A 17,604-nucleotide genomic window follows, 5' to 3' on the forward strand; every position below is an offset into this window, starting at 1 on the left:
TAATAAAGCCTCATAGCTGCTCCAAGGGAAGGCACACTCTGGTTTTTTTTTTGTTTGTTTGTTTGTTTGTTTGTTTTCTTTTTTCTAAATAACTGTAGCACCAAGAGATTTTCAAGCATGGTCCTATCTGCCCATTGCCCAGATAACACACAATGACCCACAAAACTGGAGTAACTTGGTTAAAAGGTAAGTCAGCTACGGAATGGTGGAACCAACTCCAGGGCCTGGCCACTTGCCTCTGGGGTGAGGCTGAATCGGCCATGTCTATCACATGCTTAATGTGTGAGTTCAAGCCAATGGCTGTACCTGGGGTCTAACAAAAACACTTCTGCTGTTCAGAGCCTGGCCTACTCTATGGTGGTCATGGGACCACCCCAGAGGTCAGCATGAAGGAAAATTCAAACTCTAGAGGTTTCCATCTGTATCAGGTGGACCCACAGGCCTAAAGGAAAGGATGGTGAACTTGGAGAAGGAGAAGCTCTTACACCCAGGGTTTTCTTAATTGGCCCCAGGTGACAATGCCTCATTAATGGACCATGCAAGCATTAGCTCATTTGGTAAGGTGAGTACTTAAAAAAGTTTTCTGGTTTTGTATCTGGAGAAGGAAGTGAAGGTGACCATGACAATCAGTGAGAGGATGGCCAGGGAAAGGGGCAGACAGGTGTCTGCAGAGAATGTTATCCTACGCACTTAATTCTTCACATCTTGTCCTCTTAAGGACACCTTTGATGGGGATTCACATGAGACAGAAACATCTTAACAGTTCCAGTTTCTAAGATGGCTGCCCACAGATCTTTCCAAACTCATTCTATCCAATTTCACAATTAAATTCATGGATGTTCATAACCATGTAACCAACCCATGAGCCACTAAACCTGTAAGACATTTCTCCTTCCAAATCAAGTGTCATGGACAGTGTTCTATCCCTGAATGGGCTGTCATCAGGCACATTTCAAAAACAGGATATAGTGCTCTCCTGGCTGCTTTCGGGTTTGACAGGCATGTCACATAGAACCATGTGTCACCATTACGATTTTTCTCTTCTTCCTCAATCCAAAATAGGGAATTGTTCTTGAGGACCACAGACACAGGCTGTGAAAGGGATGTAGCTAGAGTAGACTACTTGGGTCTCCTAAGTTCAGAGGTGAGCTGAAGTCCTGGTTGGAGTAGTCTGTGAGGCTGGACCACCTCAGTTATCCAATTTGAAGTTGTTCTGGTTACAGATTTTTGAAGAAACTGCAACAGAGGCATTATGAGAGGCTATATTACCTGGTCTACTTGTTGCCTTCATTGGTGTCTAGTTCTTTTTAAAGGTAACATACATATCTGCATTAACACAAGTATGGAATGTGTGGTATGCACAAGTCAACTATAGATGATATTTTGTTTTGCATTTTAGCAAGCAAAAGACATCTGTCAACTGCATACGTTTGTTTGGACTGTATAACAAAACTGTAATATGAATCTCAATCCATGCTATATGAAAAGATGGCATGTAATAATAAGTCATGAGGACTCTGTAGCTAACAGGATTTATCATATCTCATCTATTCTGAAGTGTTCCCACGTTGAGAGTTCAGCTTATAAATCACCTGTCTTACAGTTTTTCTTGGTTTCTTACTTCATGACAGTAGCCAAGATTCACAGGAGATCCCCCCATATTAAATCTTCTCTTTATTAATTTTTTTAGAAACACATATCTTTTGTTTCCTGTGGAAATAAAGGCATACCCTCCCCTCCCCAATACAACACATTTTCTGACTCCTTTCTAAAGTTAAAACATCCTTAAAATATATAGGCAGGTTTAATTTAGCAGTTTTTTTCTATGACCCAATGTCTCTCAGTAGTTGTTATTTTTGTTCATTAACATTTAAAAATTCAAAGTCAACAAAACCCCTGACAGGATCCAGGTACCCTGTATATTTTCCATACTTATGTGACTTGTTCTTTTTATACTGCCTTTATCTTTCTTTAAAGACTTCATTATATTCAAACTACTTACTTTTTTTTTTTTTAATAACTCTCTATACAAATTTTCTTCTCTTCAGTTCCTAAGTTCATTCAGAGCTTATTCAAACTTATTCAGAGATTTTTCTCCGTCTGGACCTGATTTTTTTTCTCATTTGCATCATCTCTCAGACTGTTTGAGCCAAACCTTAGCATCTAGGCTACTAGCTACCTGGCACTGCTTAGCAAATGATGCTGGATTCTGGCTCTTCCCTCTTCAGGTCCACCAGAGCCAAGACTCATGCCTGTGAGTAATTTCTGGGAGCCATGTTTACCTGCCTTAGTTCTTGGAAGCTGTTGGGCCTGCACTGCTTCACAGAAATGTCTATCAGATAGTCTAGGCATATAGGCCAAAGATGGTTAACCCCAAGTTGCAGAGGAACCTTGGGTGGCTGTTAGGCAGCCATCTGTCCATGTTATTTTTATAGTTGTAGAAGTTGTTTGCTCTGTACTTCCTGTTTACTGGGGTAATATTTTAGTCTCCTTGGGTCTCTGATGGGAATTGAAGAATAGATAGTTATACTGTTTTCTTTGTTACCAAGTTCAGAAAAGGAATTTACAAAACAGATGCAAAGTTTATGAAGTTTAGAGACATAAAAGTTCAAGGTGTTCTTCTCAGAAAATGTTTTAAGGTCTAAAAAGATATTTTTAGGTTGGTAACACAAGTTATGATAGAAAGTGGTTTAGGTATTAAACTTTGGACTCATCAAGATAGGATAGATAGCCATTTCTACAAATTTGCCAAAACTAATGGACTGGACATTTGGAATATATTTTTTTCTTGATAATTGTTCTTATTATGTTAGAGTTAAACCCTTTATTTTTTATTTAGACAAAAGGGTGAAATGTTGTGGTGTATTTGATCATCTTGTGTATAAGGTGTCTATTGATTGGTTAAATAAAGATCTGAATGGCTAACAGTTAGACAAGAGAATAGGCTGGGCTTCTGGGGGAAGAGAGGAACTTGAGATGAATGTGGGCGCACAGGGGAGATGCCAGCTAGATGTAGAGCAAGTCAGATATACAGAACAGAAGAAAGGTAAAAAGCTATGTGGCAGAATTTAGATTTGTAGAATCAGGTTACAAGAGCTAGTTAGAAATAAGCTTAAGCTAAAGGCCAAGCTTTCATAATTAAAAAGGCTTCATGTCATTGTTCTACCACACACATGGATATCAACCTGAAAAGGAATGTAACTGTGCCCTTGCCACATACCATACAAAGCCGGTAATTCAGAAAGGGTCAAAACCTAAAAGTGGCTTTCAAAACAAAACACAGGTGTAAGAACAATTTCATAGATATGCTGCAAAATATCAAGAGATAAAAGTGCTTGGCCAGGTATGGTGGAGTATAATTTTAAAGTCAGCACTACTAGGTCAGAGTTTGGAGGATCTCTGAGTTTGATGCCTGCCTGGTCTATTTAGTGAATTATAGAACAGACAGGGATACATAGGGAGAATCTGTCTTTTAAGAAAAAGTATGTGAATTGTATTATTCTAAAATAAAATTTTTATTATACAAAGGACACTGTCAAAGAAGCCAAAATTCTCCCAAGTGTGTCGTTCCTTCCTATAATACCAGCAAAAGGGGGGGGGGGGGAGGCTGAAAGAGCAAAAAGTTCAAGGTTATCTTCAGAAATGTTAGAAGTTCCAAGTCTAGACTAGGACATGTGGGAATTCTGAAAAATAAGTATATAAGTAAAGAATTGTAATGAATATTAACTATGAATGAAGCATGCACATTGTCCAAAAATAGGTGTCCACTGAATAAAACTGGAAGGTATGAGGACTACTTAGAAAATAATAGTTCAGGCATTGAATCAGACAGGAATTTGCTGATTAATCAGGTAAGTACTCTGAAGACGAGAGGCAATCCATACTCATAACCATCCAAGAGTAGAAGAGGATCTAGCATCAGCAGTCAAGGGTGGGGTGTGCCTTGGGTTTGACCTACAATGAAGAGCAAAAGTTAAGACTGTTCTGATGAGACCCCAGCTCCCTTTGCTTCCAGAATTGCATCATTTGACAGAAGTGGTAATCATGTTTCCCTATAGACCATGTTGAATTTATGTGTGAAGTTAGTTCTCTGAGCTGTATAGTTCTGTTCCACAAGGTATCAGCTTACTTCTGATAACACATGCTGTGCTACTTGGCATATAGTGTCTCAGCCTTCTGCTGTTGCTACTATCATGCTATCCACAGTTATCATGTTTTGTGTTATAGGTATAATTTTTTTCTGGGAATCATAGCAAGTTACATAATGTGCATTGCTTGATCCTTTCTAAGTAGAGGAACCTACATACCAGACCATGGCCACAGAACTTGTATTACTTCTCTCTAGACAAAAAATCTTCCCACCCCTTCTCTCAGAATGGACAATACTGCTTGCTTTTGCAAAAAGAGTGTGTGGAAAGAGAAGCAGGTCATTCTTGAGAAGCTGATGCATTGTGAGATTGTCCACTGTCCCTTTGATTCTGTTCAAGGGTGACATGTTGGATATAAAGGTTTCCTCTTCCAAGATAGATGGAAAAGAACAGAAGATCACTCTCAACCTACAGCTCTAAACCTGAGCAACAAATTAATCCTGCTACAATCCAGCACGATTACTGAGTTTTTAGGAATGGCACCTTGGTGTCTTTTGTTCATCAAGACAGCCATCTTGGTGTCACAGTGGTATGTTCCAATTACCACGTAATATGTTGATTCAAATGCAAAGACATTGTACCTTTCGAAAAAAGAGAATACTTCAATGCAGTTTCTCTAGTATCCTAGTATTCTCAAGTCCACCCTACCATGCCCCATCACCTTGAGAAATGCCCTCTTGAGGTCTTTGTTCCTCAGACTGTAGACCACGGGGTTGAGCAAGGCAGTGAAGGCATTGTAAAAGAGTGAGATCTGCTTGTCTCTCTCAGAGGAGTAGCTGGAGTTGGGCCTCATATAGATGTAAGAGGCTGGACCATAGAAGAATGTGACCACAGTCAGATGGGAGGCACAGGTAGAGAAAGCCTTGCAGTGAGTTTGGGTGGACCTAATCTTGAAAATTGCCATCCCAATATGAATGTATGAGACCACAATGAGAGAAACTGGAATAAGACACATAAAAACACTCAAGACCAGGTCCACCATCTCAATGAGGTGAATATCTGTGCAAGCCAGACTACGCACTGAGGGACCTTCACAAAAGTAGTGCTTGACTTTATTGGGTCCACAATATGGCAGACTCATGGTGAAGAAAGTATGTAACAAAGCAGAGAGGAAACTACAGACACAAGACCCAGCTGTCAACTGTCTACACAGTCCCCAGTTGAGGATGACAGTATAATGCAATGGGTAGCAAATGGCCACATATCTGTCATAAGCCATGATGACAAATAAGGTGCTCTCAGTAGCAGCCACGGCACCAAACACATACATTTGTAGCCAGCAGCCAGCAAAGGAGATGGTCTGAGAGTGAGCAAGAAGATGCACCAACATCTGGGGCATGGTGGTGGTGACATAGCACATATCCAACATGGCAAGTTTACATGGGCGTGTGCAGCTGTGTGTCCATGCAGATCAGGACGATGATGAGCCCATTGCCCATGACTGCGCTCAGGTAGATGAGAAGGAACACAGTGAAGAGGATGCTGTTGGTTGTGGGGTCACTGGAGAAGCCAAGCAGGATAAACTCAGAAACCCAGCTTTGGTTCTGTCCTGGAATCATCCACATGGTGCAGGCTGTAAGAGAATCACATTCATCTATGAGTCACCTGGCACATGGCAGCTGTACAGGCAGAAAGGGGAGATACAGGCTGGTGACATGTCTCAAAGGCTGAGATACCTGACTTGCTCCAGGGAGAATACAACTTAGAGCTGTCAGAGATTCCAGGTCCAGCATGACTGACTCCCTGCTCTGACCTCCACAGGGAAGACACACACATGTGGTGCACAACCATGCATGTAGGCAAAAATCAATATACAAAAAATAAATAAACGTAATACTCTTTGCTTAAGAAAAGAAAGGCTGGATTGTGTGCTCTGAACACACTGGTCATTTTCTGCACTCTTCTCAAGTTGCTGAATCTCCCAGTGCCTCAGTCTGTTCATTTATCAAATGAGGCTGGTGACACTCCTACCTCGGGATTATGATGAATATCTAATCGCACATAACTCCTCGAAACAGCAGATAACACATCACATAGCATATGCAGCCTTACACTGTCACTCCCACTCTGGGAAGGCAGACACAGAGGAACTCCGGAATAAGAGGGCTAGCTACACTAGCTGAAATGATGAATGCTGTGTTCAACTAAGAGAATATCCTCAAGGAATATCCTCAAAGAGATTGAGGATGAACCCCATGTCAGTCTCTGACCACACATCACAGACATATGCAAAATAGAGAGTAAACAGAGGTCTAGACGCACATAGACATTTGAGTAATGACAGAAGGTCATGTGTACAATGTACTTGAGACATTGTAGCCTTCCCAGGGAATGCTGATGGATCATGTGTATATGAGAGCAGGAAAGTTACTTTTTCCTGTTTTTCTCCTACATCCTTTTGCAGACAATCAATTCCAGGTGCAATGGAGCTTTAAATAGTAAATATAAAGCAACCAATGTTTTAAATTCAAACCTGATAAATACGTCTATCATTTTAGGGGAAGCAAAGATAAGATTTCTTTTAAAAGAGCCTTTTCCTTGAAAGCAAAAATAAGGATAACCTAGAATAAGAAAAAAAAGTACTCAAAGTGCTTAGACAATGATTTAGAGAAACACAAACATAACAACAGCTGTTCAAATAAAACAGTAAACCATATTTAAATGTCATTTCACAAGGCAGCTGTGAGCACTGATGAGGCTAAGGTTCTCAGCACCATTGTGCATCTGGAAATTGCAGGAGAACCCAAAAGTGCCAACATCCACTCTCCTCAATCTCACAACGCTACACACCTACCAGCATGGCAGCAATAACAGATAGCTAATATTAACAAGAGTGACTGGATCCAATGGGAGAGCAAATTAATTGATCCCTTTAGTGTGTGCCTGGCTGTGTTCCCTAATGTTGAACACACTGCACTGCTCAGCAATACAAGTATCAATTATATTTCTAAAACAATATGTAAACACACAGGAACACACACACACACACACACACACACACACACACACACACACACGGAAAGACATGTAAATGAAATTTCATTTCCTGCCACTACTCACAATAGTCTGAACTAGGGCACCACTCATGCTAATAAGCAAGCAAATGGTTAAAGTAGGAATTGGCTTTGATGGGAGCAGAATATGAAAGAGACTTTTAGACACTGTCAGTCTCCAATCCTCCTGTCCCATCCCCTCTCCTGAGCATTCTACTGCTCATAACCCTCACAACTGCCTTTCCTATCAACCCAGGTCAGGAATCCATCATCTCTCCTGCATTTCTACACCATCTTCTCCATGTGCCCATTACCTCCAAATTTTCCTCCTACAGTACCATCTTTTCTTTTTTAATTTTTAAAAATTATTTTCTTACAATAGACTTTGATCATATCCTTCTCCTCCACCAACTACTTCCAGACTCTCTCCACCTGACTTCACATTCTTTTCCCTCTCATACTTTCTTTCAAGACACAACAAAACTACAGAAACTAGAAAAAAAAAGTAAAGAAAATCAAAGCAAGCAAAACAACACGCAGAATCCATGAGTTAGTCTCCTGTTGGCCAACTACTCGTGAGCATGTGGCAGGAGTAGAGTCACTGATATGTGCAGTGACACTATGGAAGAAACCCAATTTTCCCTTTCTGATAGGCACCAGTTGCAAATAAGTTCTCATTTAGGGGCAGAACATAGTTTCCACTTCCCTTTTTCAGGGCTAGGCATTTGCCTTCCTCAACATGTTCTTCTTGTGACTGTTGCAGTGGTTTTTCAAAGTTTTCATATTGCTCCTATCTGGCTCCTGTTGAAAGCATTTTAAAGGCTCCCAAGCGCTGACATTTGAGCTGGATGCACAGGACATTCCAAAACCTCCTGCTCTGTGAAGACTAAGCCTCAGCACACAACTGTCTCCTCTACCTCTTCTCTCTCTCCATTCACAAACCCCCCAGCAAGTGTGCCCTGTATCCTACATGCCTTGCCTCTCTCACACCTTAAGGCATGTGCTTAGATTCTCATCATGGAGTGAGGACCACCACCTGCACCATGTTGCCCATACTGTGGCAAGAGCAGGACTCAGCTCTTCCAAGGAAGCCTTCCCTGTTATGCTATCACCTCCCACCCCTAACCCAGGAGGACACATCCTGCATTTCTTGTTCTTTGGAAATGTGCAATCTGAAGAATCCTTTGTGGAGTCTGATCTCAATTTGACACCAAACAACCTGGACAAACCCTTTGTTACTCTCTTGTTAACTAAAACTAAGAAAGAATTATCTCTGATAGTGTGTGCCTATATGGATGACTTCCTACCCTTTTAAATAATAAAAACACTGTATTTATTTTGAATAATGTATATAGCCCTGACAATTTCCACTAACTTTAACTTAATAATATAATAAGTCATCAAAGGGAGTATTTTTACCCTTGTGTTACAGGTGAAAACCTAAGGCCTGGAGATGGGACTTTGTTCAGTTTATGTGGTGTGACATCAGATCCTGGCTCTCAGCCACCTTTCCTGCTTCTGGCACACAGGCTCTGAAGTGGGGAGGTGAAGAAGACAGTCTTTACGGTGTCCATCTAGTTGAGCTTATGAAGACTCAGCACATCCAGAGCCATCCTAGGACAAAGCTTATGGCTAGACACAGACCAGCTCTCCTGATGAGATTCCCCTTCTGTCTGAATGTGACAGACCCTGGAATGTATTCAAAGAAGAAGGATCCAAGGAAACAATATTTAAGGTGTGATGTCTATGGCATTGGGACATCATTTAGTGATCCACAGCCTATTATGGCTTCCCAGGTCATTGGTATATGAATTCTCTTACAGTGTCCCAGCAAGACAGTGGCCCAATTCTATGAGCCCAGCACAGATAAAGATGTCAGGATTAATTTCCAGGCCAAAAAAGGCCACATATGTTAGCATCAACCTACAAAGCCTGAACCTGAATCTGGAGGGTTTAGGATCAGGAGTGCTAGGATATACTTGACTATATATAAAGTTTGACACCAAAGTAGACTACAGCAGACTAACTCAGCAGACTATCTCCCAACATAAAACAAACCAAAACCAAAAAAAAAAAAATCATGATTGCTCTGCCCATGAGGCACATCAAGCTGGGTTTCTGTGTGGGAAGGGGCTGCTTCAAAGACATTGGCCACCACTGCTCTCTCAGAGATGTAGCTTTCTGCTTCATTTGGGATCTTTGAGCTTAGGACCTGATATTCTTTCTCTGTCAACATGATTTGAAACAGAAAACGTCTCTGTAAGTATGTATTAAATTAATAAAAAGGAGGAATGAAAATGGAGGTAAAGACACAAGTTTGAGAATGAGAGCAAAGACAAGCAGGCAAGGGGAAAATGTCAGGGGACTTTGAGATGTATGCACAAGATCCTGGAGATGGGTGGCTTGGCTATTTCTCATTTCCAGTACCAAAGATGCCTTAGACCCACCCACAAGCCATCCATCTTACCACTTGTAAATCCAAGGACTGTGTCACTGAGTAGCTGTTTCTTCTTCTGAGCCTCCTAAAGTAAGTGAGTCCAGAGAGAAGGGATTCTAGGCAGCTCAATCTCCAGAAAAATTCCAAGGTGCTATAGAATTGGAGGGTTGAGTATCTTACTTCCTCTGCAAGTAGACCAGCCCTGGCTCCTGAAGATGGCCCCTATACGATCCTGCTTAACAAAGGCAAACTCACACATCTTCAGCTCTTCCTAGGGGAACCAGATGCTGAGATTTTATGACCCTGCTTCCTATCTGAGCCTCACAGGGGAGCTGGGAAAGGACCATTTATGTTCCCAGTAGGGATGCTGAGATGATCCCTGGATGCTGTCAGCATGAGCACTGAAGTGAGACCCTTGGGTCAGAGCAAGAGGAAACAACCCACAGGGGGAGGAGTGGTGACCTGTTCCCTTTTCTAAACTAATTGGGGGTAAGAGCAGCTCAGAGAAGAGGAAGTGGGACCTGGTCACCTGATACACAGTCAAGGAATTAAGTTCTCATTCTGATTCCTCGTTTACTGCCCAAACCCTGAGCCCAGACAGTCAATGAGAGCATGGCTGAGACACATTCCTCTTCCTTCCTCAACTACCTTAGGGTAAATTAAAATCTTCTCATCTCTGCTGTGCAATATCTGAGCAAGTTACTCAGACATTCTGGTGCTAAGGAAGAGTCAGCAACAATGGGGGCTGGAGGGTGGCTATGATAAAAAGGATTTGCTTGCATTTATAGAACTTAAGTTTGTTTCCCACAACATATGGGGCAGCTCACAACCATTTATATTTCCAGTTCTAGAGGATCTGGTGTCCTCATCTGTTATCCCCAGGGACCAGGAATGCATGAGTTGTACATCTATCTATCTATCTATCTATCTATCTATCTATCTATCTATGCATCTACCTACCTACCTTGACATGGAAGTCAGCAGTGACATCCTCATGAGAGTGGAATGAAAAAACTCTGCAGCACTCCTGTCTCTTAAATGCAAATTAGAATTTGGGTCCAAATATATAAACCTGGAGCATGTTCCCTTGAACTTGCTGTTATTTTGACTTAGTTGCCTCTTCTATAGAATTCCAATAGTAACCTCTTCCCTTTTAGATTGGTTAGACTATAAATGTGATGTCAGCACCCTGCCAACAGTCCTGGCTAGTGTTCCATGACCTTGCATCTCCACCCCTGCCTTCTGTCTGTGTCTTGGTTTCCTAAGAGTTCAGAAGGAGAAGACTGGAGTATAAAGACTTCCTGGTTAGAGTGATTTATTGATAAGGAGTTATAATTCCTGTGAGCTGCTCCTTGAACACAATTAATAGTAAAAATTAATTATAAAATGCCAATCAATAAGAACTTAAGTTTTGTGCATGGCCATAGATATGGATCTATCTGCAGTTTTCTACATGTTAGCATCCAGTTATGCCAGCATCATTTGTTGAAGATGCTTTCTTTTTTCCATTGTATAATTTTATCTTCTTTGTCAAAAGTCAAGTGTTCGTAGTTGTGTGGATTAATTTTAGGGTTTTCACATTGAACCTCTTAGAGGAGAAAGTGGGAGATACCATTGGACAAAATGGTACAGGAGACCTGTTCCTAAACATAATGCCAGTGGCACAGACACTGAGATAGATAATTAATAAATAGGACCTCCTGAAACTGAGAAGCTTCTGTAAGGCAAAGGACACAGTCAATGAGACAAAACAGCAGCCCACAGAATGGGAAAAGATCTTCACCAACCCCACATCTGACAGAGGACTGATTTCCAAAATATACAAAGAACCTAATCACCAAAACATCAAACAATTCAATTAAAAAGTGAGGTACAGATCTAAATAGAGAATTCTCAATAGAGAAATCCAAAATGACTGAAAGACACATAAGAAATTGCTCAACATCCGTAGCCATCAGGGAAATGCAAATCAAAATAACTCTGAGATACCATCTTACACCTATCAGAATGGCTAAAATCAAAAACACCAAGGACAGTTTATGCTGGAGAGGATGTAGAGGAAGGGGAATATTCCTCCTCTGCTGGTGGGAGTGCAAACTTGTACAGACACTTTGGAAATCAGTATGGCAGTTTCTCAGAAAAATGGGAATTAGTCTACCTCAAGATCCAGCAGTTCCACTCTTAGGCATATACCCAAAGGATGCACATTCATACAACAAGGACATTTGTTCAACTATATTCATAGCATCTTTATTTGTAATAGCCAGAAAATGGAAGCAAGCTAGATGTCCCTCAACTGAAAAACAGATAAAGAAAATGTGGTACATCTACACAATGGAGTACTACTCAGTGGAAAAAAAAAACAATGAAATCTTGAAATTCACAGGCAAATAGATGGAACTAGAAGAAACTATCCTGAGTGAGGTAACCCAGTCACAGAAAGACAAACATGGTATGTACTCACTCATAGGTGGATATTAGACATAGAGCAAAGGATTACCAGTCTACAATCCACAACCTTAGAGAAGCTTGGAAACAAGGAAGACCCTAAGAGAGACAAACATGGTTCCCTGGAGAACGGGAAAGGGATAGGATATTCTGAGCAAATAGGGAGCATGGAGGAGGGGAGAGGGAGAACATGAAAAGAGATACTCTAATAGAGGGAGACATTAAAGATTTACAGAGAAATCTGGCACTAGGGAAATATTTGGAGATCCACAAGGATGACCCCAACTAACAATCTAAGCAATACTGGAGAGGCTACCTTAAATGCCCTTCCCCTATAATGAGATTGATGACTACCTTATATGCCATCCTAGAGCCTTAATCCAGTAGCTGATAGAAGCAGAAGCAGAGATGCACACCTAAGCACTGAGCCAAACTCCTGGAGATGCAGAGGAAACACAAGGTGAACATGCTGTACCAAGATATACCAAGATAATGTACCTATGGTAGGACATAAGTAAAAATGTGGGTTAATTTAAGGTGTAAGAGCTAGTTAGTAACAAGCCTATGATATTGGCTGAGTGTTTATAATTAATAATAAGTCTTTGTGTGGTTATTTGGGAGTGGGCTGGCAGGAGAGAGCTGACTGGCAGTCCTGATGAAAAAGTATGCCTACACATGGCGCATACCGTCGGGCAACGCACGTATCCACATAAAGCCTGAGAAAGCTTAAGAAAACATTTCAACACTCAAGAACAGAGCCACATATGAATTCTTCCCCTCACAGTCTCATGCCAGCTACAGTGCAGAGACAAGTCACCTGGCATCTGTCTATGGGATGAAACCAGTTACCAGCTGCCATGCACTACCACCATGCACTAAGGTGAGCAGTGCCAGTGTCTGACATGGCAGTTTAAGATTTGACTCCTGATCGGAAAACAACACAGATGCTCAGTAAAGATGATGCAAACCTGGTGCACGAGCTAGCTTGTTGAAGTCCACTCCCTATGGTGGGATGCCATGCTCAGCCTCAGTGCATGGGAGAGGCACCTGCCCCTGCCCCAACATACTGTGCCAGATTATGTTGACTCCTCATGGGAGCCCTTACTCATGAGGAGGAGTGGACTAAGGGGGGGGCTTAGCAGGGAGGCAGGGGTAGGGGTGGGAGGGGGCAAGGAGGAGTGGGAAGAGGTGTGTGAGAAAGAACTGAGGTTGGAATGTAAAATTAAATTTAAAAAGAAAGAGTAAATTATTGAATCTACTTTAATAAAAAACAACTATTAATTACAAAATACTTTATGTTGGTATGGATTGTGGCTTATTGATACAGATTTAATTTTTATAGCATATGTATGTATACTCTTATTTTGAGTATTTGCCTATATAGCTCGTTTAAATATGTACTATATAATTAAGAAATACAGGATAATAATCATCTATAATAATCATCTATAATAATCAAACTTATAGTCATATTAGGTATGTTTTCAAGGTTAAACAGACATATTTAGATAAGTAGACGGTCTTCAAACACTTCAAAGACCCATAGATTATGGTATTTAAAGTGTTTAATAATCTAAGGCTCTTCATAGCAGTGAGACACATCTGACTTTGACAGCACCACCTTACTTCAAAATAACATGATGAGCATTGATGACCCTCCATATGGAATTTGCTTTCTTTATGACAAAGGCTAGTCATTTGGAGAAAAAAAAATGCCCTTGCCTCAACTGTTGACAGTGTACTGTCCAAACTGGACCAATAGGATGCAAAAGAAAGTGACTGCCAAACTTTGTAAGACAAAGTAGGAGGAAGTGTGTCACTGAAGGTGGGCTTTGAGGTTTCAAAAACCCATGCCAAGTCCAGTGGATCAGGATTTAGCTCTCAGCTACTTCTCCATTGCCATGAGTGTTTCCATACCCTGCCATGATGATAATGAACTTAACCTCTGAACTATAAGCAACCCCAGTCATCTGTTTTCCTTTATAAGAGTTGCTGTGGCCATGGTGTCTCATCAGAGCAATAAACCAGTGACTAAGACAATGTCAAACAATTGTGTAAAAGGACAAATGCAAGAACTCGTGTTTTCTACTTTTGAAACCATCCACAAAGCCACAGGAAGCAAAAAAAAAAAAAAAAAAAAAAAAAAAGATGACACCAGGCTGGGATTGACAGAATTTAATAGACTAGGATTGCCACTCCAGACACAAGCACTGAAATGTACTGGATGAAAATTAAAGACATAAAGATCATTCAGTGGGAGAAATAATATTTTCTGAAAATGTGAGTGATTCAAATGGATATCTTTGTAGACATTAAAATGTTTTCTTAGGTAAACAATTTAAGCTTTTATGTTTCTCAACCTCATAAACTTTACATCTCTTATGTAAGTTTCTTTTCTGAATTTGATAACAAGGAAAACTGTAAAATTGTAACATCTATAATTCTTCAGCCCCATCAGATACCCAAGAAGGACATAATATTACCTGAGTAAACAAGAAGTGCAGAGAAAGCAACTTTCAAAACTACAAAAATGACAGGGAGACCTGTCTGCCTGGACAGTCACCCAAGGTTCCCCTGCATTGTTGGCGCATCTGTGTTTGGCCTATGGGCCCAGAATATTGGACAGACTTTTCTATGAAGCAGGAATTTTGGAAGAACTGCCCTACTTTGTCTTGGCAAAGTTCTTTTGTGTCCTGCTCATCCAATTTGGTCAGCATACTATGAGCAATTGAGGCTTGAGCAGTTTCTTGTCCAAATGGTTAGTCTTGCCACATTGAAACTAATAGTTTGAAAATAATAAAGTCTTTAAAGAGAGAGTAAAATAGTGTAAAAAGAATAATCCATGTAAGGAGGGGGGAATACACAACATGTCTGGATCCTGTTTGGTGTTTTGTTGGTTTTGGATTTTCTTTTTTTTTAATTTAATTTTATATAACAAAGTCCAATTAAATGAAAACAAACATTTATACACAATATTTGGGAATTTGGGTGTCGTTCTTTCCAAACTACTTCCTGCTGGTAAGGGACGCTGTCTTGGGGGATTCGAAGAAGATTCAGATATCCTAGCTGTAGTCTGTAGGGCTGTTTTGTCCAGCTGTTTTGAATGTAGGATCAGCTTGTACTCTGTTTCAGGTGGTCTGGCGTGATCAAACCACATTAGTCTGGTAGGAATCCACATCTTTTCATTTTCTGTGGAAACAAAAATAGAAATCCTTTTCCCCAGTAACTTGTTCTTCAAGTTAAATTCTGGAGTCAAAGCATTTTTTAAAAAATTTATTATTTTACATGTCAATCCCAGTTCCCTCTCCCTCCCCCCTTCCCTCCCTTTTACCCTCTCTGCCCTCTCACATGCACTCTAACCACCCTCCCATCCCATCCCCCACCACAATTCCATATGTAGGGGAATGCCATCCAGTTGGGGTCATGTAGATATGACAGGTCCTGTGAAGTAGGGACTAGGGCTTCTCTCCTGTCTCTAGAATAAGGCAGTTATCCCTCCATGGGGGATATGTTTGCAAAGTCCTTTTGTGCACCAGGGATACATCCTGGCTCCACTGTCTGAGGTCTCTCAGACTGCTCAGACCTTCTGGCTGAGACCCATTTTCAGGGGGGCCCGAGGCAGTCCCCTGCTGGCTTCCCAGCTATCAGTATAGTGGCCCTTAGCTCCTCCTTGTTCAGGTAAGCTATCTCTATGTGCTTCTGCCGCATGGTCTTGTCCTCTCCATCTGCTTCTGGGTTCTAGTTCGACTCAGTGTTTATGTATGGGTGTTTGCTCCTATTTTCAACAGGCATTAGTTGAGGGCTCCATGGAGAAGTTAGTTGTTGATCTCACTCTCCGGGAAGGGCATTTATGATAGCCTTTCCACAGAAGCTGAGATTGTTAGTTGGGAGCAGTCTTGTAGTTCTCTAGACCTTTCTTTGTGTTCAATTTTATCTTCAAACCAATATTGGCTCCCTCTTTTATGTTCTCTCTCTGTCTCTCTCTGTCTCTCTCTCTCTCTCTCTCTCTCTCTCTCTCTCTCTCTCTCTCTCTCTCTCTCTCTCTCTCTCTCTCTTTCCTATCTTCTATTCCTAACCAGGCTCAATCCTCCTGGTCGCACATGCCTTCCTCTCCTCCCCCTCATTTTCTCCTACTTCTCTCTCCATTCGCTGTCCTCCCCCACTTCACCTGAGCTCTGGGGGACTTGTCCCTTCCCAGTTCTGTGAGGGACTTTATATGAATCTCTTAGAATACACCTTGTATCCTAGTTCCTCTGGTGATGTGAATTATAGGCTGGTGATCCTTTGCTCTAGGTCTAAAATCCATATATGAGTGAGTACACACTGTGTTCCTCTTTTTGTGACTGGGTTACCTCATTCAGGATGGTTTCTTCAAGTGCCATCCACTTGCCTGCAAATTTCAAGATACCATTATTTTTTTCTGCAGAGTAGTATTCCATTGTGTAGATGTGCCACATCTTCATTAACCATTCTTCAATTGAGGGGCATCTAGGTTGCTTCCAGGTTCTTGCTATTACAAATAGTGCTGCTATGAACATAGTTGAACAGATGTCTTTGTTGCATGGATGTGAATCCTTTGGGTATATGCCTAAGAGGGGGATTGCCGGGTCCTGTGGTAAACTAATTCCCATTTTCCTGAGGAACCGCCATACTGATCTCCAAAATGGCTGTATGAGTTTGCACTCCCACCAGCAGTGGAGGAGTGTTCCACTTTCTCCACATCCTCTCCAACATAAGTCATCACTGGTGTTTCTAATTTTAGCCATTCTGGCAGGAGTAAGATGGTATCTCAAAGTTGTTTTGATTTGCATTTCCCTGATAGCTAAGGATGTAGAACATTTTCTTAAGTGTCTTTCAGCCTTTTTGATTTCCTCTATTGAGAATTCTTTCTTCAGTTCTATACCCCATTTTTAAATAGGGTTATTTGGTGTTTTGTTGACTAGTTTCCCGAGTTCTTTGTATATTTTGGAGATCAGCCCTTTGTCGGATATAGGATTGGTGAAAATCTTTTCCCAGTCTGTGGGCTGCCGTTTGGTCTTGTCCACTGTGTCCTTTGCCTTACAGAAGCTTCTAAGTTTGAAGAGGTCCCATTTATTAATTGTTTCTTTCAGTGTCTGTGCCCCTGGAGTTATGTTCAAGAAGCGGTCTCCTATACCAATTTGTTCAAGGGTACCTCCTACTTTCTCTTCTAAGAGGTTCAATGTGGCTGGATTGATGTGAGTCTTCTACACACTCTCATCCAATTGTGCCAGCACCATTTGTTGAAGATGCTGTCTTTGCCCCATTGTATAATTTTAGCTGTTTTGTCGAAAATCAGGTGTTCATAGGTGCGTGGATTAATATCAGGATTTTCAATTCGATTCCATTGGTCTACCTGTCTATTTTTATGCCAATACCAGGCTGTTTTCAGAACTATAGCTCTGTAGTAGAGCTTAAAGTCAGGAATGGTGATGCCTCCTGAAGTTCTTTTATTGTATAGGGTTGTTTTGGCTATCCTGGGTCTTTTGTTTTTCCATATAAAGTTGATTATTATCCTTTCAAGGTCGGTGAAGAATTGTGGTGGGATTTTAATGGGGAT

At 41.1% G+C, this 17,604-nt stretch overlaps 1 protein-coding gene across 1 annotated transcript; it reads right to left on the minus strand.

The window, feature by feature from the left end:
* Window positions 1-4,764: 4,764 nt before the first annotated feature.
* LOC127225071 (olfactory receptor 2A12-like) lies at window positions 4,765-5,713 on the minus strand. The gene is given in 2 exon segments (XM_051188333.1): window positions 4,765-5,530; window positions 5,532-5,713. Coding segments are annotated over 2 exon segments (948 nt in total).
* Window positions 5,714-17,604: the final 11,891 nt, after the last annotated feature.

Source organism: Phodopus roborovskii, unplaced genomic scaffold (genome assembly GCF_943737965.1).
Source record: "Phodopus roborovskii unplaced genomic scaffold, PHOROB, whole genome shotgun sequence".
In the NCBI taxonomy this organism is placed as follows: Eukaryota; Metazoa; Chordata; class Mammalia; order Rodentia; family Cricetidae; genus Phodopus; species Phodopus roborovskii.